At 53.2% G+C, this 20,935-nt stretch overlaps 1 protein-coding gene across 3 annotated transcripts in view; it reads right to left on the reverse strand.

Moving 5' to 3' along the window:
* ANKMY1 (ankyrin repeat and MYND domain containing 1) overlaps positions 1 to 16,841 on the reverse strand; it is a 33,009-nt gene extending 16,168 nt beyond the window's left edge. Inside the window, exons 1-10 of one of the 3 annotated variants that reach the window (XM_078878518.1) lie at positions 16,418 to 16,841; positions 13,823 to 14,098; positions 11,741 to 11,887; positions 6,546 to 6,809; positions 6,017 to 6,340; positions 4,541 to 4,694; positions 2,910 to 3,003; positions 2,153 to 2,360; positions 1,258 to 1,374; positions 22 to 255 (exon numbers count right to left, since the gene is read on the reverse strand). In XM_078878518.1, coding sequence (XP_078734644.1) covers positions 22 to 255; positions 1,258 to 1,374; positions 2,153 to 2,360; positions 2,910 to 3,003; positions 4,541 to 4,694; positions 6,017 to 6,340; positions 6,546 to 6,809; positions 11,741 to 11,887; positions 13,823 to 14,098 — 1,818 coding nt within the window. In that variant the 5' untranslated portion in view covers positions 16,418 to 16,841. Of the gene's footprint in view, positions 1 to 21; positions 256 to 1,257; positions 1,375 to 2,152; positions 2,361 to 2,909; positions 3,004 to 4,501; positions 4,695 to 6,016; positions 6,341 to 6,545; positions 6,810 to 11,740; positions 11,888 to 13,822; positions 14,102 to 16,417 lie in introns of all 3 variants that reach the window. The other 2 variants (XM_078878516.1, XM_078878517.1) reach the window with 2 other exon arrangements.
* Between the last annotated feature and the right edge of the window lie 4,094 nt (positions 16,842 to 20,935).

Raw genomic sequence — 20,935 nt, forward strand, 5'->3', positions numbered from 1 at the left:
ACCGTGTGCGTGCTTCTTTACCGACGCCGCCGTTGGCCGATGGCAGCGGCCGCTGCGGCCACCTCGTGGCGGCTCCTCGCACAAAGGCGACGCGCGGTCCCTCACGTCGACGCCGCTGTCCGACGGGGATACCCGGGTGGGGGGCCACCGGCGGCCGCTCTCGGTTGGGGGGGTCCCGTCCCACCGAGACGCCGCGGCACCGTCCGCCTCCGGCGTCTCCGGGCGACCGCTGATTGCTCCCTGGGCCGGTGGCTCCTGCGAAGACACCGCGGGGACGCGGGCGGTGACGTCCCTACAGGGCTGACCCGCCCCTACTGGACATCTGTGAAAGAGCGCTTCATAGCTCATCAGATTCTTCCAGTCCAAATTAAGATTCTGAATAACAAAATAAATTTAAAGTAGCTACGTGGGTCTCTGTGGGTCTCTATGTAACCTGCACACTCAATAGTCATGCAACTGGATGGATGTGTAGTGACATAAAATCGGTCACTTAGCAGCATAGCGCTTGTTGCTGGAGAGAAGGGGATCTGCAGCTGCAGCAGCCCTGACTGTCAGCAGGTCACGTGATAGACCAGAAAAAGGGATGTAGGGGAAAGGTTACAGGAGAGGCACGTGAGGGAAGCCCGGGAACCCGCTAGTAGTTTCTAGAAAGGGGGCGTGGCCTCGCTCCGTTCCGGCCACGCCGGGAGGATAAAAGGGGTCCCCGGGCGGGAGCTCGGGGCTGTCACTTGGAGTGGGATCCCCTCGTCGTGCTGCTGGAGTCTCCGTCTGCGTCTTCACCTTCTCGGCGTCGTCAGCCAGGCAGCCTGCCAGCTGTCCTGACTGGGAGCCGTAGTTACTCTGTGTGGACTGTGAAGGCTGTTAATAAATAGAGTGCCTCCTACTCTCAGTGTCTCTGAGTCAGTCACTACAGATGTATTTACTTAGATCATTCAGTGCTGCCATTCACAAACACAAAGATCCCCTGTACAGCCTGAACAGACTGTTGGGGCAAGTGCTGTTAGCGAGCACCTGTTAAGGCCATAACAGCACAGAAGGGCATGGGCGGCCAGCACCATGCCAAGCAGCCTTTGTCTCCCGAGTGGCGGTGTTTACACACTGCACGAGGTGCTCATTTGAGGCTGAGTCGACCTAGGGGAGGCCCAGGACCGGTTCAGATAATCGTCACCGGTGTTGGCTGCGAGCGGGAACTGGACTCGGGTCTCCTGGTTCGTAGCACAGCGCACTAACCGCTACACACACACACGTGTCTCCTACCTGTGCATAGTACAGCATGAGGCAAGCAAGCAGTGGAGAAATGCCATCGTCCGTCAACGCGTTCACATCGGCGCCCCAGTCCAGCAGCAGGTGAATTGTGTCTTCCTGGCAATTCACCTGCAAACGGGGGCAGCACCGCATCAGCACAACGGCACGCCACACGCACCTGAAGCGCGACAGCTGCGGTCATTCACCACGGCGCTTGTACGTACCAAGCTAGGTCCACTAAAAGGCCATCGTGGAAAGTGTCCAAGCAAGGCTCGCTGGCAGGAGGTCACGGCACCCAAGGTGCTATCGGGTTGCCCGCTGTGCCAGGCTAGGTGCAGGAGGAGGTTATGGCACAAACCCAGGTGTTATGATTTAACTCCCTGAGATGACTGGCAGATGCACCCACTCTACCCCCTGTTGTGCCATCTTGCTACGTTTAATCTGCCCGGCCCTCTGCTCGCATGTACGTATCCATGTCGAACTTCTTTCGCACAGTAAGCAGCCAACCGTGCTAATCGGAGGTGCAGTGCTGCTCGGCCTCCGTTGTTGCTGGAGGATGACTGCCTCCGACTTCCCAGTAGCGTCCTTCACGAACCTCCTCCACAGCGGCCGACTTTGACCGTCATCGGCACATCCACTCAGCTCCACATCCTCCCGCACCACATTATCCCATCGCCAATATGACTCTGTTCAAGCGATTGCTGAGGCGTGGGGACCCGGCTTTTGAGATTCTGCATGCAACCAAGTTGGTGGACCCTGCGTCAGCGACTCGGTCGCGTGGAACCGATTGCTCAAGTGTGGTGACGAGGCTTTGAGCGGTTAAGTTGCGTGAAACCGAGCCGCACGTAACCGAGTTGCAGCCGAGTTGCGCGCAACCAATCGCCCAGCTGCGGCGCGGCCCTCTCACCGCAGCGGCGTGCAGCGCGGTGCGCCCGCGTGCGTCCGCGACGTCGGGGTGGGTGAGCGGCGGGCCGAGGGCCCGGGCGCCGTCGCCCCGGGCGGCCGCCGCCAGCAGGCGCTCCGAGGCCTCCTCCAGGGGGCCCTGTGGGCCGAACCCCACGCGGCGGCCCTCCAAGATGTCGCGCGCACGACAATCGAGCGCGCAGCGCTCCTCCCTGCGGCGACAGAGCTCGGCGTCGTCACCGTCGCCAGCCGCGGTCTATCCACTGCTGGATGAAGGCCGCCACCTCTCACGATCTCACGATGCAACAATTAGTATGATTTATTATTGATCCGCGTGTTCACCAAGGAGAACCTCACCGAGTCTCATGACTCCTTTTCAGGAGGGTCCTGCCAGCTGTTCACAGTAGGGGGCGATGCCGCCGCTGCTGCCGCTGCTGCCGTGTGATCCAAACCGAGTGATTTCCAGCGTCGGGATGAAATTTTGACCCCAATGCCACTCGCACTCGGGGGGTTGTTTTAGCTATGAGAGGAAAGTGGCGAGCCTGGAGAAAACCCCGCGCAGAGTAGTGGTGGGTACGTGGGTGGGGAGAAAAACGTAGAAACTCCGCACGGCAAGGAATCCGATTCACACGAACCGATTCAACGGCTCCCGGGCGCCGCCGTTCCCCCCAGCCCAGCTGCCACCGCGGGCGGGCGGGCGGGGGGGTGGGGGGTGGGGGGGTGGGGGCGGCAGGAGGGACGCTCGCGTGCGTGCGTGTTACCCGTGCGCCCGTGCATGCGTCCTCAGCCACGCCCGGACCGGGAGGTGGCGGTCCCGCCAGCAGCTGCCCGCGTGGAGCCCGGCCGCCTCCCGAGCTGCGGCGACAGGGGGGGGGGGGGGGGGGTCGCGGGTCACGGGTCAGGCGTGCTGACGACGCGGCGTCGCGCATCCACCCCCGACGGGTGAACCGCCCGCTGAGCCAGTGCGACGTGCGTCACGACGTTCGCTCGGGGAGCTCGGCGGGGCAATTATGTCGCGTGCGAAGGCGTTTGCACTTTTTACGTTTGTCCAGTAATAGATTTTGTGTGATTCGCGATCTTTCGTAGAGGTTGTCCACGCATCTGTCTCGACCACAGTGCCCAGCGCGTGGGGTCTGCCGCATTGCATTGTGGTTATTTCTCGACAGCAACGACCATGCTCTCAAGTCTACCGATTTTTGGGACCCAAAAACGAAAGAATGTACACGCGTAATGTACATAATATTATGTACATACATAATGTATGTTGATTAACTGTGAATAGCCCAACCAATAATAGACATCCATTGTAATTTATCTGGATACATTCACCTCCACCTCTATTAAAGACCGAAACAGGAGGATTTATCCACAACTCTGCCTGTAGCCTGATGATGCTGGTTGTAATTGCTGGCGAAACGTCACGGTACTCAAATGGTAAATGTTGTGTGTCTCCTCGCCAACACACAACCGGTGAGTGCTGAAATAGTCACTAATTGGTACGTTTTGACACAAACTTGCTAATTGGCTGTGTCAGGTGGTGGCGGGTTTAACGACGCTTTAATATTCACGCAATTTAACCCAACAAAAACCTCTATTGTGGAGGTCTACCTCATTGGTGTCCTCAGCTCGGTCACCAACGACCGCACAATAACAACATCGCCACATATCAATTTCATTCTGCACTTAACGTCATCTAAATTCCAGCTCTGGTAATTGAAGCGTCGGGTTTGAGCGTCACGCGACGAGCCTCGCTCTCGCACGCGCCGGGCGAGTGCGGGGCAGAAGGAGGAGGAGAATGAAAAGCAGGAGGAGGAGAAGAAGGAGAAGGCATCTCGGACGTAGCTCTGCGATACCCACTTCTGCGGGTCCTTCTCTAAGCACGCGTGAAGGGTCGCGCCGGCGCACCCCCCCCCACCCCCGTGCGAGATTTCCAAAGGGATTCTTCGTGTGGTGGCGTCGTCGCGACTCCGACGCGAGCCAAATCGCGACAGTGTTAGGCAACACAAACAAAAATGCCGAAACACCGTGCAAAGGAGAAGTCTATGAGCGAGTTTTTATTTTTATTTCATCAGGCAAGGCCACACGGAGCTGCTGTGCAGCTCTTTGTCAAAAGCGACCCGGCCATCACAAATAATATCTCAACGAAGCGGCTGATCATCATCATCATCACGTGGACATGTATAGCAACAGCCAAATACTATGAACCGCATGATGTCGATTCTAAATGTGCAGGGAAAAACCTGGAGGACCTGGAGAAAAATCCACGTGACCCCGGGGATAGAGAGAGAACACGCAAACTCCAGATGTACAGTGGGCGTCAGGGTCAGGATCGAACCCACGACCTCCTGCATACCAGGTGAGGGAGTCGGAAGCGGAAAATGCCCGTTCGCACCTCTGAAGAACCGCGCGTCACACGCGGCGAGGTAGCTGGCGGTGAGCGGCAGGTGCTGCGCGTCGGTGGAGTAGCGTTCCATGCCGGGCGGCAGCACCACGTCGTCGTGCAGCGCCAGCTCCTGGAAGCGGTAGCCCAGCGGGTCGCTCTGCACCTGCGCGGGTGACGAAACACAAAACGGGTCCCCCCGTTATAGCCTCGGCAGACCGCCGGGGCGAGCGCCGTTAGTGAGCGGCACCTGCGAAGGCCCGCCTTTGTCTCCCCAGCGCAGATGTTTGCACACCGCACCAGGTACTCATTCGAGGCTGAGTCGACCTAGGGGAGGCCCAGGACCGGTTCAACGGTGTTGGTGACCGTGAACGGGAATCGAACCCGGGTCGCCGGGTTCGTAGTGCAGCGCGCTAACCGCTGCGCTACCGCACCCCACCACCACCACCAGGAGAGGTGGTGGTGGCACACACGTGCAAGCCGGCGGTTTGGATTTGGGGTTGATGGATCACGCAGAGATCACTGTGTGCCGCACAACTCCCAGCCTACAGGCGTTTGTGGCCAACACGTAAACAGTTCATCACGCGCACCATGTGTTGCATTGTCATGAGCGTAGCAACAGATTTTGGGAGCTGCCAAACATCCCAATTATAGGATCACAGAGCTTGGGCAGTTGCTGACAGTGCAGGTTTCTGGCGGACTTCTGTTTTCCCGTGTCTATGCGCGGAAACTGGACAGCGTTCCAAGATGCGTTTTTTTGCATGAACGCCGCTGCGACTTCACGTATCATTTTGTGTAACGCGCTTATACTTACACGGCTGCAGGGTGATGCAGCAATCGCAACTATTTATTAACTGTATGTATTTTTTTTTCATTTAAACCAGGTAAGGCCCACTGAGCTACATAGCTTTTTATCAGCAGCGACGTCGTGGCTATCACAAATGATAGCTCAACAAAGTGGCCGTCACGTGGGGAACCTACAGCGGCTTCATCGTCGTGCGGACATTTATAGCAGCCAAATGCTCTAAACGGCGTGTGGTGTTGATTCTAAGTGTGGAGGGAAAAAACCGGAGGACCAGGAGAAAATTCCACGCAACCACGGGGAGAGCGAGAGAGAGAGAGACACCGCAAACTGCAAATAAAACAGCAGGCGTCAGGGGTCGGGATCGAGCCCACGACCTCCTTCACACCAGGCGAGGGAGTAAACGTCTCCTAGCCACCGTGACGATGATGATGAGAGGGAGACACGCAAACTCCAAATATACAGCAGCAGGCGTCAGGGTCAATATCTACCCCACGACCTCCTGCACACCAGGCGAGGGAGTTAACGTCTCCTAGCCACCGTGACGATGATGATGAGAGGGAGACACGCAAACTCCAAATATACAGCAGCAGGCGTCAGGGTCAATATCTACCGCACGACCTCCTGCACACCAGGCGAGGGAGTTAACGTCTCCTAGCCACCGTGGCGCTCTGCTTCGTCTATACCTGCTTCATCAGCGCTTCGTCGAACCCATCGCCGCTGCTGCTCCGCACGGTGCCCGCCGAGCGTGCGACTCCCCCGTCCCCGCGGCGGCGATCGTCGCGCCGGGCCCCGTCGTCCCCCGTTGGGCGGCCCGTGGTTGACGCGTCCGCGGAGTCGTAGGAATCGTCCGAATATTCGTCCGTCCCAGAGAAATCCGGCAAGCTACGAGGCCCTCTTCTGCAGACAGCGACGGTCGCGGGGGCCATCCCTACGGATGCGTCGGCGCCGCGCGGCGGCGGCGACGCCTCTCGCGCGCCTGGCCTGCCGACGCCTGCATCGTCCCAGAGCTGGAATTTAGATTAAGTGCAGAATCAAATTGATATGTGACGGTGGTTTTTCTTGTGCAGTCGTTGGTGACCGTGCTGAGACCACCAACGAGGTAGACCTCCACAATCGAGGTTTTTATTTGGGTTAGATCGAGTAAATGTATAAATGCGTCGTTATACCCGCCACCGCCCGACACGGCCAATTAGTCACGAGTTCAGCACACACCGGTTGTGTGTTGGAGAGTTCGACGTTCGGTGGCACGTCCCCGGCCGGCCTCGCTTCCCGTTTGGCCGCGTGCGATGTCACTTCCCACGTGTTGGCGCCCGCTGGTGATGTCACTTCCTCCGGGGGCCAGACCGCGGGAGCGATGTTCGCCAGGTGAACGCACAGCTTGACGAGCCTCTCCCCCAGCCAGATCCCCACGTCCTGACGCCCGTCCCCGTAACTGCGAATGCCTGGTCCAAAACGCCGGTCGCTCGCGTACAAACCCTGCAAGAGGCACCACAGCAAACGGCGCAAAGTAAAATAATCCCCCCAATAGAGGCTGTTGGGGGCAAGTGCTGTTAGCAAACTACCCATGGTTAGAAAAATTACCCACAAGTGACTCAATTGGGATCGCGCACATAGCCGCAGCGGTAGCGGTGGCAGAATAGCCGCCGTATTGCGAAACCTCGTGGCGCCTTCCTCCGTGACGATCGGCGGGCGCCGAACGAAAACTCGCGCCAACACCAGATGTGCCGAGTCGCAGCCGTCCCTAGATTTACGACGACTTCAGGGAATCCCTCGGTCTACGGCACGTTCGGCCTACGACATTTCGCGTGAACGCAATTGACAAATCGTGGACGCTTTTCGATGAACGAAATCGAATTTCCGCATTAACGGATTTTTTTGTGTTCACCACACGCCGCGAGATCGTCAAGCGGGAAGCCACGCGGGAGGCTGTGTCACGGTGGCCCTGCGGTGCAACGGCAACGCCTCCACCATCGCCTCGCCAGTGCAACACGCGGCAAGGTCTTATTGGCGAGTCCCCCGAAAAGGTGAATTACTTTAGTTACAAATTATTATTCAGTCATTTGAACGTTTACGTTATTTATTATTATTATTATATAGTGAAAAGTGATATGGGTGTATATTTCTAGGTTAGGAGTCGGAATGACTTGTCTGAAACACATCCCAAAGTTGTAAGTATTAAATGAGTTGGAAAAGCCATTTACGATTTACGAAATGTTCTTTCACACCGTGTATTTTGAAGCATAGCGTCCCTTTTGTAAAACTGAGGGAAACCTGTACGGGAGACCCTTGAATAACGCGGGTTTATCGTTTGCGGTTTCGACTGATCGCGGGCGAATTCTTCGTGTCCCAATTGAGCCACCGTGGGGTTGTTAGTTCTGGCCTCTCGTGGCTAAACACGGAGGTACCATCACTCAAGACGCCTCGCGCGTGATGGTGCCGTGTGGCTGCTGCCGTGGGACGGGGTGGGCCCAGCCTCACCACCAGTGTCAGACCAGAGAACACCAACAGGGGAACAGCACAAACACAATGCCACAAGTACATATGATGTAGCTGCTCACACCGAGCTTTAAGTGTTCTGATAGTGCATTGTCTTTGTACTGTTCATGATTCCTTGCAAAAGGTTTATATTTGGTTTAACACGAAGGCTTTCGCAACCAATATTATTCATAATAAAGGTTTTTGGGTTAGATCGCGTTATTTATCAATGTGTCGTAACCCTCCACCACCCGACACGGTCAATTAGTAAGGGATTTGACACGTAAAAAACCCGCCGAACAGTGACTACTCCAGCCCACGGGTGTGTTGGAGAGTGAATCCACAACATTTACAATCTGAGTACGACGTTCCGCTGGATTCACTCAACACACCGATGGGCTAAAGTAGTTACATCGACACATTTATACTTACGCGATCTAACCCAAACACCTTTATTGCGAGGTATATCTTTGGTGTTTGAACATCTTAACACCTGTTTTATTTCCAGAAAGAGTAAAACCTATTCTTATGTCTTCATACTTTGCTACTGGCAAAAAATGCCCCATTTTAATCAAACAAATTGTTGTTTAGTTTTTGGTTTAGTTTACATACGGAGGGCGAGTCTGAGCTTGTCTATCACCCAGCACGAACGCAACACGGGGGCCAGGGGAGGGCAGCCGTGGCGCGTTCATCGTCATCATCGTCGTCATCATCGTCGTCATCATCGTCGTCATCACCACATTGGGGCAATGTTTGTCTCGGCACGCACGCGCGCCCTTTCACTCCGGCAGCGGGGCAACGCTAAACCCCAGCGACGCGCACACCAAACATCCCGCCACAAAGACAAAGATGCACTCCCACCTCGTATAGCCTTAACAGACTGCCGGGGCAAGTGCTGTTAGCGAGCAGCACCAATGAAGGCTACCGGCACTGTGGCACACGAGGGGGGGGTGGGTGGCCAGCGCCACGCCCGGCCGTCTTTGTCTCCCCAGTGGAAATGTTTTTACACACTGCACCAGTTACTCATTTGAGGCTGAGTCGACCTAGGAGAGGCCCAGGACCGGTTCAGACAATCGTTCGCCACTGGTGGTGGCCGTGAGCGGGAATTGAACTCGGGTGGCCGAGCTCGTAACGCAGCTGCTAACCACTACCCCCCCCCCCCACTAACACACACACACTAACATATACATACTGTACACGGACATATGCACACAAAGACAAAGATCCCCCTTATAGCCTTAACAGACTGTTGGGGCAAGTGCTGTTAGCGAGCAGCACCTATGAAGGCCGGCACTGCGGCACACAAAGGAGTGGGTGACTAGCACCACGCCCGGCCGCCTTTGTCTCCCCAAAGTGGTGATGTTGACTACACACAGCGAAATCAGGTACTTGTGTGAGGCCGAGTCGACCTAGGGGAGCCCCACAATACCGCTTGAGGTAACACGATGTAACACAATTTTTGTTCCTGGGTAGTGTTATTTCGTAATCGCGTATGCCTAAATAGTATAGAAAATGGCTATTATTCCCCACAAACTTTGCTTTTTTCATAGCTCTCTTTCCCCCTCTGTACCATCTTACAAAAATACATTTATTTCACCCATGACTAATGTGTAAGAGATTCTCGCAACATTTTTCATATATTATATCTTTTAACACACTTTTATTTAACTCACTCTGTCTGTTGTTGTCGTTGTCGTGTCCTCAAATTTTGTAACTCAATTTTAACCCACTTCCCAATGTGGTATCGACTGCAAACTTGGTATACTTATGTCATACTGATGACAATACTATATTCTATCAAAAAAAATTTAAAAGTATTTTTAAACATTCATTTTTTATGTTATATTTCGGCTTGGGTCTAATTGTCCACGCTCAACTCACGTTGGCTGTAAATCACCACGGTCCCTTACGTCATGGCAAGCCCAGGGGCCACTTCCTGGAGTCGTGGAGTTCTGCCATTGCTAGTAAGGTACATTTAATTAAAGCGTGTTTAAAGCAAAGTATTTTAAAATATTACTTCTTTCAATAAAATTGAAAATTGAAAAACATTTTAAAATTAAAAACTTTCACAATTTTCTCTTTTTTTATTACAAATTTTTTTTCCTAGCAACAATTGTCCATCTTACCTTCCAGAGTAATTTTTTGCATTGCTCGTAGGTGAAATGAGGCGCCCAGGGTTTGTCTTGATCCCTGACAGGCATGCCGAAATATTCCTTGTAGGCCTCACACATCTTAGCAGATGCTTCCACAAAGAACTTTTTCGCTCTTGTCTTGATAAATTGGCCGCAGACATCGCAAAATGCGTCTGCCGGATGCTTGCAGCCTCTTGATGCCATCTCAGAAAAATGCAGATATGTATCCACTTTGGCAGCTGGAACTAAACTGAACTGGTGGGCTTAAGGCCCCTGTATGTATATTGCTATTTATATTACTGGAAAGTTCTAGAATGTTCTAGAAGTTACTCCAGGTTTACTCAACACTGAATCTATCTGGAATGTTCTCGAAAATAGGTACATTTAAAATATCACTATTTCCTAATTGCATAAGCAATTAGGAAATAACACTTACTACCCAGGAACAAAATGTTGTTTTGTTACACAGCGGTATTATTGATGTCACTGCTGTTTGGTTGAGCGCAGGGGAATACGAACTCGGGTCGTAGTCGGGATCGTAGTGCAGCGCAACAACAGTCACGATACTACCACCAGCACCACCACCACTATCATCACCAGCACCACCATCACCACCACCAGCACCATCACCACCAGCACCATCACTACCAGCAGCACCGCCATCACAACCAGCACCGCCATCACCAGCACCAACACCATCACAACCATCACCACTATTATCACCAGCATCATGACCATTACGACCCGCACCATCACAATCTCCGGGTTCGTAAGTGTAAAGCGACTAACCGTTACGCTACCGCTCCTCGCGAAAACCATCCCACAACCATCACCGCCGAGCGCGTGCGTCAGCCCGGAGCCTCGTGTCAACAAAGGACGTTCCACTCCCGACACAAAAGTGCTCGAAGAATAGAGGGCGGTGGTGGTGGTGGCGCTCCCTCTACCTCCCTCTCCCTCTCTCCCTCTCTCCCTTCTGTCATCACCGGTTGCTGAGCACGTGGCCCCCTAGATGCCAGGTGGGCCAACGTCTAAACGAAGGCCACGACCCGTGGGTCAAGTTCGGGTCGATACGAACGAGCTCACAGGTTTCGTGAACTAATGACGAGGGGGTGGTGGTGGGGGGGGAGGTTATGTACGCGCTGTACTGTACGTATGTACTATGTTGAACTTCGTTCACACCGTACGTGGCCAACCGTGCTAATCGGAGGTTGCGAGGGGGACACACAACACAAACTAAACACAGAAAGCAAACAAATTAAACTGGCAGCATACTCGGTCGAGAGAGAGGGAGGGGATAGAGAGAGGAGAGGAGAGAGGGAGGGGGGGGAGAGTGGCTGACACCTGGAAGGTGCTCCCATCCAGGAACGTGAAGAGAGGGGGTAGAGAGAGAGGGGGTAGAGAGAGAGGGTAGGGGTAAGGAGGAGCAGAGCGTGCTTCTTCGTGTTGGTGTTTATGTCTACGAAGAAAGTACCACAGATTGATTTTGTTTCAAAATGTAAAACATGGAAAATATTTCATTAAAAAAGGGGGGGGGGGAGCACATAAAGCAAAGCAAGGAAAAAACACTAAAAAAAACGACAAAGTGCCAACTAAACCGAGCATCTTCTTGTTTCCTCTGATCGTAAAAAGCGAGAGAGAGGGGACAGAGATGGGAGAGAGATGGGAGAGAGAGGGGAGAGAGGGTGGAGAGAGGGGAGAGAGAAGAGACAGAAGAGAGAGGGGGGGGGGAGAGATGGGAGAGAGAGGAGGGAGAGAGAAGAGACAGAAGAGAGAGAGGGGGGGGGGGAGAGTGGCTGTCACCTGGAAAGTGCTCCCGTCCGGGAACGTGAACGAGCCGTAGCCCTCCCTCCTGCCGAGGTAGAAGCGCCCGAGGAACCGCGACCCATCAGGCCACAGGTGCTCGCCCAGCCCATGGCAGTGGTCGCGGAAAAACTCGCCCACGTACAACTGCAACGACACAGGACCCCAAAAGCCTCTCGCTCCTTACTCCTTACTCTTTGGTTCTTTCGGTAAAGTCACGTAGGATCTTTTTGTCTCGCAGTCTGTTAGAAGATCTAATAATTGTGTGGAAACCCTCCCCGTAGAGGCGGTTCAATCTTGATTTGAAGCTTTCGTGACTGCAGGAATCCATACTCTTTGGTTCTTTCGGTAAAGTCACGTAGGTGACTTTACGTAGGTGACTTTACCGAAAGAACCAAAGAGTATGGATTCCTGCAGTCACGAAAGCTTTAAATCAAGATTCCTCTCGCTCCTCTCGCTCGCCTGGGGTGCGCCGCCGTGGCTCGGAGATATCAACTCCCTCGCCCGGTACGCAGGTCATGGGTTCGATCCCGACCCTGACTCCTGCTGTATATTTGGAATTTGCGTGTCTCTTTCTCTCTCTCTCTCATCATCATCACGGTGGCTTGGATATGTCAACTCCCTCGCCTGGTATACAGGACTCCTGCTGTTTATTTGGAGTTTGCGTGTCTCTCTCTCTCCCCGTGGTCGTGTGGATTTTTCTCCGGGTCCTCGGGTTTTTACCCTCCACACTTATAAACATGTACTTAGGAGTATTTGGCTGCTGTACATTTCCACGTGCTAAGCCACTTCCGACGAGCTGTCGTTTTCAATGGCCAGGTGGCTTCTGAAAAAGAGCGACCACATCGCTCAGTGTGCCTTAGCTGTTAAAATAAGAACATAGTGGAGTTGTTTGCTATCGACCCGGACTTAAGTTTTACATTGGCATGACCGAGGCGTGCCAGAGGCCGTGGCCAAGCCCAGTGCCGGACTAAGCTAGTACGGGGCCTGTAGCATATGTTGTAAAGGGGCCCTAAATAAAAATAAAAACACAAAAATATTAAAACACACATTTTTTACTTGCATATTAAAGTAATTGTATTTTTTCATTTGCTATACAGTCAGATAATACGACAAATCGCTACCCTTAACCACCCAGTCGTTCATAAAAGTTGAAGGCGGTATAGTACTATAGTAATATAGCAAGTGCAGAATCACTGAACCGGAATTGATAGCTTGAAAGCATTTAGTGCGGGGCCCTTGAAAGTGTGGGGCCCGTAGCTACTACACATGTAGTAGCTACTACACATGTAGCTACTACACATGTAGCTACTACACATGTAGCTACTACACATGTAGCTACTACACATGTAGCTACTACATGTGTAGCTACTCCATTTGTATCGATAAGTTGCAGAAATTTCAAGACATAAATCCCCCTGCCCCCCCCCCCCCCCTGCAACAGACTGTTTGGGCAAGTGCTGTTAGCGAGCTCCTATGAAGGTGGGCACGGCACACGGGAGGGGTGGCCAGCACCACGCCCTTTTTCTCCCCCAGTGGCGATGTTTACACACAGCGCACCAGGTACTCATTTGAGGCTGAGTCGACCTAGGAGGGGCCCTGGACCGGTTCAGATCATCGTCGCCGGTTTTGGCCGTGAGCGAGAATCGAACTCGGGCCGCCGGGGTTCGTAGTGCAGCGTAGCGCTCACCGCTACACTTCCGCTCGACCCGCCACGGTGATTAGGAGATGTTAACTACCTCGCCTGGTATACAGGAGGTCGTGGGTTCGATCCCGAAACTGACGCCTGCTGTATATTTGGAGTTTACGTCTTTCTCTCTACCCGTGGTCGCGTGGATTCTTCTCTAGGTCCTCCCGTTTATCCCTCCACATTTAGAATCAACGTCACACGTTTAGAGTATTTTGACCGCCGCTATAAATTTCCACGGGACAATCCACTTCCGTCGAACTTTCGTTTGCGATGGGCAGGTCGCTTCTGAAAAAAAGCCACTGTCGCGGCTCAGTGGGGGCCTTACATCTGGTGAATTAAAATTTAAAGTTGTTTAGTTTTAGTTTACAAACAATGCTCGCTCGCTCGCTCACCTGCCCATCTCGCCACGCGAGCCTGCCTCGTCCGTGCCTCAGCCCGCGCAGTGTCTGCCCGCTGTACCGGGCGCCGTCAACATCGTGGCCAAACGCACGGCCACCGTCTCCGCCGTCGCCACCGTCACCACCGTCACCACCGTCGCCGCCGTCGGCCGGCAGCAGTCTCGGCCCGGGCGCCGTCACGGGCAAGCTGCGCGTGGGCCCAAACTCAGGGCCCGATAAACTTTGTCTCGGGCGATTCTCCATCGTGACGAGCGATCGTGCGGTCAGCATCTTCTGGCCGGTGGGGGGGGGGGCACAAAGGTTAAGGAGGGTGACAAGAGAGAGGGGTTAGAGCGGGTTCAAGCTCACCGCTGTCTCGGGCGTTCATCCAGCTTTTCGGTCAAAGGGGAGGTGGGCCACGGTGATGACGGTGGTGGTGGCAAAGGTGCAGCCCTGCAATTGCTCGCTCACGCCCCTGCTGGCAGAAGGGCCTTCGCTAGAGGGAGCTCTAGAGAGCCCATACAGAGGGGTATTTGGCCTACTCTTCCACGATGGCCGGATTGTCAACGGACGTTAGCCGAACGTTGGAATGTTTACTGGGCCACCGAGTACCACTTTGTGGGGAGTGAACAGTGGACGATGGTGGAGGTGGTGACGACGACGACGGATATGGTGGTGGTGGTGACGATGATCTGAGTCGACTCCAGATCGGAATCTGTGGACATCTGTGAATTAATTGGACATCTGTGAATCAATTGGACATCTGTGAATCAACTGGACATGCGTGAAAAATAGCTTCATAGCTCATCGGATTCCTCCAGTCTAAATAAAGGTTCCGATTCTGGAATTGAATCGCCTGACCCCACCATCACAGTCATAATCCCGGAGAGGTCGATAAAGTGGGTACCACATTGTTGTAAAGTCACGGGTGTAACACCAGTGGCTGTGAGAACAATGCGCCGAGTCCGCCCCCATTGATTACGACGATGGAGGCGCACTGGGGTCGACGGGGTCAGTCACAATCACGCAGGTCGATAAATAGACTACCACTTTGCGGGGAGAGCCAACATCGGCGTCGTGTGGCGAGACTGACATCAACCTGAATTGTCCATTCCACATTCCTATGACAGCGCCCAGCATACCAAGGTCATGAAAAATAACCGTTCACTCGGAGCGTTATTATTATTTTGTGATCTTTTTCCTTTCGCATCGATTAGTGGCAACATATCGAAGGTGCAATTGTAGAAGTTGTTATCCACTCAATCGTCTGTCCAGAAGCAGGAGTTTCCATTCCTCCCCTTCAAGGAATGAAGTCAGGGGCGGAGTGTTTACGACGTGCTCGATGTTTCTTGTTATTTTAATGTTTATACACACACACATGTACATCATCATCATCATGTATATCTATAGACGGCATGTTCAGGTTAAACCGTGGCGATAGCAACGGGCCAAAACCCATCTCGCGCCGTAGATGCACAAGTCCAGAGCGGCGCTCGCGAACGAGAAGGAACGCGAACGGGAGGAAGGGAAGACGACGACGAGGAGAGAGGCGACACGCGGATTGGAGACCGCACGCCGCGTGGTGACACCACCCGAAACGTTGGACGTTGCTTGGGCAGTCACCCGTGGCGCCCAGACCCACGACGACGACATTCGAGTATTGCCAGATGAGTCTCACTGGGCTACGGAGCTTCTTCCCCCCCCCCCCCAGAAGCGGCCTGGCCACCACAATTGACAGCCCAGCGAAGCGGCTGAGCGTCGTGTGGACACGAGCAGCAGCAGCCCCGAATAACTCCGAACGCGTCGAGACGTTGATTCTAAACGCCGGAGAACCACGCGGGGAGAGAGACGCCGAAAACTCCACACACACAGCAGCAGGCGTCAGGCTCGCGATCGAACCACGACCTCCTGTAGACCAGGCGAGGTAGTTAACATCTCATAGTCACAGTGATGATGATGATGAGAGAGAGAGAGACGCCGCAAACTCCACACATACAGCAGCAGGCGTCAGGGTCAGGATCGAGCCCACGACCTCCTTGCACACCAGGCGAGGTAGTTAACATCTCCTAGCTACCGTGATGATGATGCGAGTGAGAGACACGCAAACTCCACACATACAGCAGCAGGCGTCAGGGTCAGGATCGAACCCACGACCTCCTGCACACCAGGCGAGGTTGAGACTAATAACGGAGCGGCAGCCACATGGATGGAACGCGCGAGATTATAACTCCGACTTGCGAGTCGACTCAGTTCACCACCATCACCACCACCATCACCACCACCATCATCACCACCATCATCACCACCACCATCACCATCACCACCACCACCATCACCACCACCATCACCACCACCATCATCACCACCATCATCACCATCACCACCATCACCACCACCACCATCACCACCACCATCACCACCACCATCATCACCACCATCATCACCATCACCACCACCATCACCACCACCACTAGCACCACCATCACCACCACCATCATCACCACCATCATCACCACCACCATCACCACCATCATCATCACCACCACCATCACCACAATCACCACCATCATCACCACCATCACCACCACCACCGCCGCCGCCGCTGAGCACCGAGGAGAGATGTAGCGGACGATGCCATCACATCTCGTGTGGCTGGGCACTGTGGGCAGCGAGCGGTCGGGCTGAGATGAAGACCATCGCAGGGGTCGTGAGAGACGGCGGCGGCTTGGAGGGAGAGGCCGTCTTTATCCAGCGGTGGAGCGAGCAAGGTCCTGACGAGAATGATGGTGGTGGTGATGATGGTGGTGATGGTGATGATGGAGGTGGTGGTGATGATGATGATGATGGTGGTGGTGATGGTGGTGGTGACAGCGGCGTGGGAGCGTGGCGCTCCTAGTTACTGACAACTTCAGCGAGAAACTCGCGTCCCATTGGGCGCGACCACCACTGCGTGCGGAGTGCCGTGGGGGTGGTCTCACCCACTGGGCGTGACCACCACTGCGTGCGGAGTCCAGTGGGGGTGGTCTCACCCGGATGTGAGCAGTGAAACGCGACGAGACGTCGTCGATTCCCCCCCTCGACCCCTCAACCCCCCCCCGTCGTGCCGAGCCGCGTGAATGGTGCAGCCCGGCGCCTGGTAACAGCAGCAGCCGCGTGCACAGAGTTGAGTCGGGCGGGCGGGGACATCGATGGAGAATCGTCGAGAGAGAATCGTTGATAGATAACACTGGTCAACACACTTTCTCTGGCAGAAGGTATTCCAATGGTTTTAAGGTAATTTTGGGGTGCTGATTCCAAATCTGGCATCAGTTTTTGTCTATCACATCAGGTTTTTGAGATATCAAATATTGCATTTTCAATAAAAACAGCAAATTGATGCTCATATACGAATAGCTAAACATACATCCATACAAGAATAAGATAAGATACAATATACAATAATAATGAAACAAACATTTAATGAGCCGTAGCATAAAGTTGTGAGAGTGACTGTATATCAATGTGAGTGAATGCATATTACCATGTAAGAATTGAATTGTGAAGATAAGAAAAATATGTACAAAAAGGTCATTCACAATAGTGATGTTACATCTGCATAAATGACCTCTTCTTTGACGATCTCCGATGTACAGCTTGTGGAATGTCTCTCATCAAGGACCAGCAGTAATCTGCCATCATGTTTGAGTCCCATCGGCCTTGGTAACATTCTTCCATAACTTGAATGTCTTGATGAAAGAGTTCACTTTGCTCTTCACTCACGTGACCCATGGTCTCTGGAAACTGGGCCAAGTGACTATGTAAGTAGTGAACCTTGATGCTCATTCTACATCCAAGTGCTTGGAAACTCAAGAGCAGCTCCTCCACAATCTCTCGATAGTTGTCCGCTTTCCTGTTCCCAAGGAAATTCCGCACCACATCAGAGAATGCATTCCAAGCTCTAGCCTCTGCCGCAGTCATTGTTGTAACAAAGTGTGGATCCCCGATGGGTGTTCTTATTTGAAGGCCATCAAATATCCCTGCCTTTTTCTTCTCGGCACTGAGACTTGAAAAGGTTGAACATATATAGCTGAAGCAGTCTGCAGTGTGATCAAGAGCTTTGACGAATTGCTTCATTAACCCAAGTTTTATGTGCAGTGGGGGAAATACAATTTTATTCCTATGATGTTCTTGTCACCAGGCGTCAAACTGATTCTTGGTGGACAGTTCTTTTTAACCCAGTGTTCTAATGTAGCCCTACTGTCCCAGTAGCACAGGAAACAAGGGTATTTGGTGTGACCTCCTTGCTGACCCAGCGAAAAATTAACCATTTTCAAATCAACACAAATTAGACATCCATGAACATGGTATTCCAATCTATCCAGAAAAATCTTGATGTTGGCATACTCTTCATTCAGTGTCCTATTGGAATTGAACCATATATATTTCTGTTGTGAAGTAACGCACATTTCAAACTCCTTTTACTACTGCCAATAAAAAGTCTCCATTCACTTGAATCATATGCGGGAAGTCCCATATTGAGAAGAAGCCCTTCAACATCTCGATTTAAAGCTTTCGTGACTGCAGGGATTCATCTTCTTGGTTCTTTCGGTAAAGTCACGTAGAAGGGAAGTAAAAAAAACATAATAAAATAATTCTCACGACGTTTCGGCCACAACGCAAGCAGCCGTCCTCAGGTGAAACCAGGTCTGTCGAGGCAACGCTGTCGAGGCGACGCTGTCGAGGCGACGCTGTGAAACGTCGTGAGAATTATTTTATTATGTTTTATTTCTATTATTATTTTATTACTTCCCTTCTACGTGACTTTACCGAAAGAACCAAGAAGACCCTTCAACATCGTTACGATAAAAGGAGACACTAGTGCCAGGTCTGAGTAGTCCTTTCTCTTGCAGCCTGGAAGCCAACAATTCAGCAGACTGCTTTGGCAAATACAAATCTCTTACAAGATCATTCAATTCAGGCTGACTAAACAGAGACATTTTTTTTATCACAATCTGCATCAGATGGCCTATATTCGATCTGAGCATTATCATCATCATCTGTAGAAGCAGGTAAACTGAGGGATTCAACATCAATCTCTGGTAGCTCAGTAAATACAGGCACAGGTATTTCCTCACAGTGCTCAACTGGTCGTCTGGCAGATGGGAAATCTGGGTATTGTAAGTGTTGTTTGTTTTTCTTATTGAAACCTTTTACATTGACAAGGCAAAAGTAGCAGTTATCCAAATGGTTTGTAGGTTCTCTCCAAACCATTGGCACACCAAACTTCAGCTTAGCATTCTTTCCTTTAGACCATGATCGCAAAGTTTCAACACAGGTTTTACACACTTTGTGAGGAGCCCAATTTTTGTCTTGGTCTCCAAGCCGTACTTTAAAGTAGGCAAGATAAACCTTCTTGACAAAGGTATTGATGTGGCACCTTTGATCCTGCAAAGTGAAGCTGCCACAGATGTAGTAGAAGATATCTGGGTCATTACTGCATTTCCTTCTTTCGGATGTTGTAGCCATTGTTAGATCACGCCCTGCAGAAGAATAATATTAAATAAATGTGGATATCTACATAAAATGATATTATAAACACACTATCCTAAAAATACAGCACCATATTTTAACACTAAAGCAGTCACTGACTCGCAACAACTTGCAATCATAAGTGACAGAGTTATTTCGGGTAAAATCAATGAAAATGGGGTATGCCGATAGCATAAAAATGCCTCCGCACTGCGTGGCGGAGAGCGGCAAGAGAGCAGAGGGCGCAGTCCATGGCTGGGCCCTCCCGCCGCGCCTCCGGTGAAGGCGCACAGGCCACAGCGTGGCCACAGTGGTCCACTGAGTGGCCACGGTGGTCCACTGAGTGGCCACAGTGGTCCACTGAGTGGCTACAGAGGTCCACTGAGTGGCCACAGTGGTCCACTGCGTGGCCACAGTGGTCCACTGAGTGGCCACGGTGGTCCACTGAGTGGCCACGGTGGTCCACTGAGTGGCCACGGCGGTCCACTGCGTGGCCATGGTGGTCCACTGAGTGGCCACGGTGGTCCACTGAGTGGCCACAGTGGTCCACTGAGTGGCTACAGAGGTCCACTGAGTGGCCACAGTGGTCCACTGCGTGGCCAGTGGTCCACTGCGTGGCCACGGTGGTCCACTGCGTGGCCAGTGGTCCACTGCGTGGCCACGGTGGTCCACTGCGTGGCCACGGTGGTCCACTGAGTGGCCACGGTGGTCCACTGCGTGGCCACGGCGGTCCACTGCGTGGCCAGTGGTCCACTGCGTGGCCACGGCGGTCCACTGCGTGGCCAGTGGTCCACTGCGTGGCCACGGTGGTCCACTGCGTGGCCAGTGGTCCACTGAGTGGCCACGGTGGTCCACTGCGTGGCCACGGTGGTCCACTGAGTGGCCACGGTGGTCCACTGCGTGGCCACGGCGGTCCACTGGGTGGCCAGTGGTCCACTGCGTGGCCACGGCGGTCCACTGCGTGGCCACAGTGGGTCCACTGAGTGGCCACAGTGGTCCACTGAGTGGCCACGGTGGTCCACTGGGTGGCCCCCACACACAGTTCGCGTGACATGGCCACGTTCGCACCACCGTGGGGCCGACTCCAACTCTATCTCGCTGGCCCTGCGTGCTACTAAGAAAGCGGCCATTTGCTCAAACACGTCGACCGCTACTTACACTTTTTATTCTCTTCATTCGAAGGCCACGGTCTTATTATAATGGGCGAAATGGGTTTTGGGGGAGCCCCTTTGAAGTGATTGGAGTCGCAGGCGACCAAACGCCCGCTAGGTGTCCCCGTCACACCGCTGAGGCGACATTGCCCGCAGCCGGCAACGCCACGCGCGCACGTGGCGTCTGACGCCCAACCATAAACCATTTATCTATCTATCTAAAACTTACTATTACCAAGAAAGGCCCACTGAGCTATTCGCTGTAAGCTCTTGCTCAGAAGCGACCGGGGCTATATGGCGAGTGATGTATCGTCACCGCGTGGACACGGAGAGCGGGCGAGTCGTCTGAATGCGCGATGTTGAGTCTTTGACGTGGAGGGGAAAACCGGAATGCCTGGGGAGCAATCCACGCGGGAGAGAGGCAGAGAGACACGCAGACTCCACATACACAGCGGCAGCAGCAGGCGTC

The sequence above is a fragment of the Lampetra fluviatilis genome, chromosome 51, assembly GCF_964198595.1.
Source record: "Lampetra fluviatilis chromosome 51, kcLamFluv1.1, whole genome shotgun sequence".
NCBI classification, from domain to species: Eukaryota; Metazoa; Chordata; class Hyperoartia; order Petromyzontiformes; family Petromyzontidae; genus Lampetra; species Lampetra fluviatilis.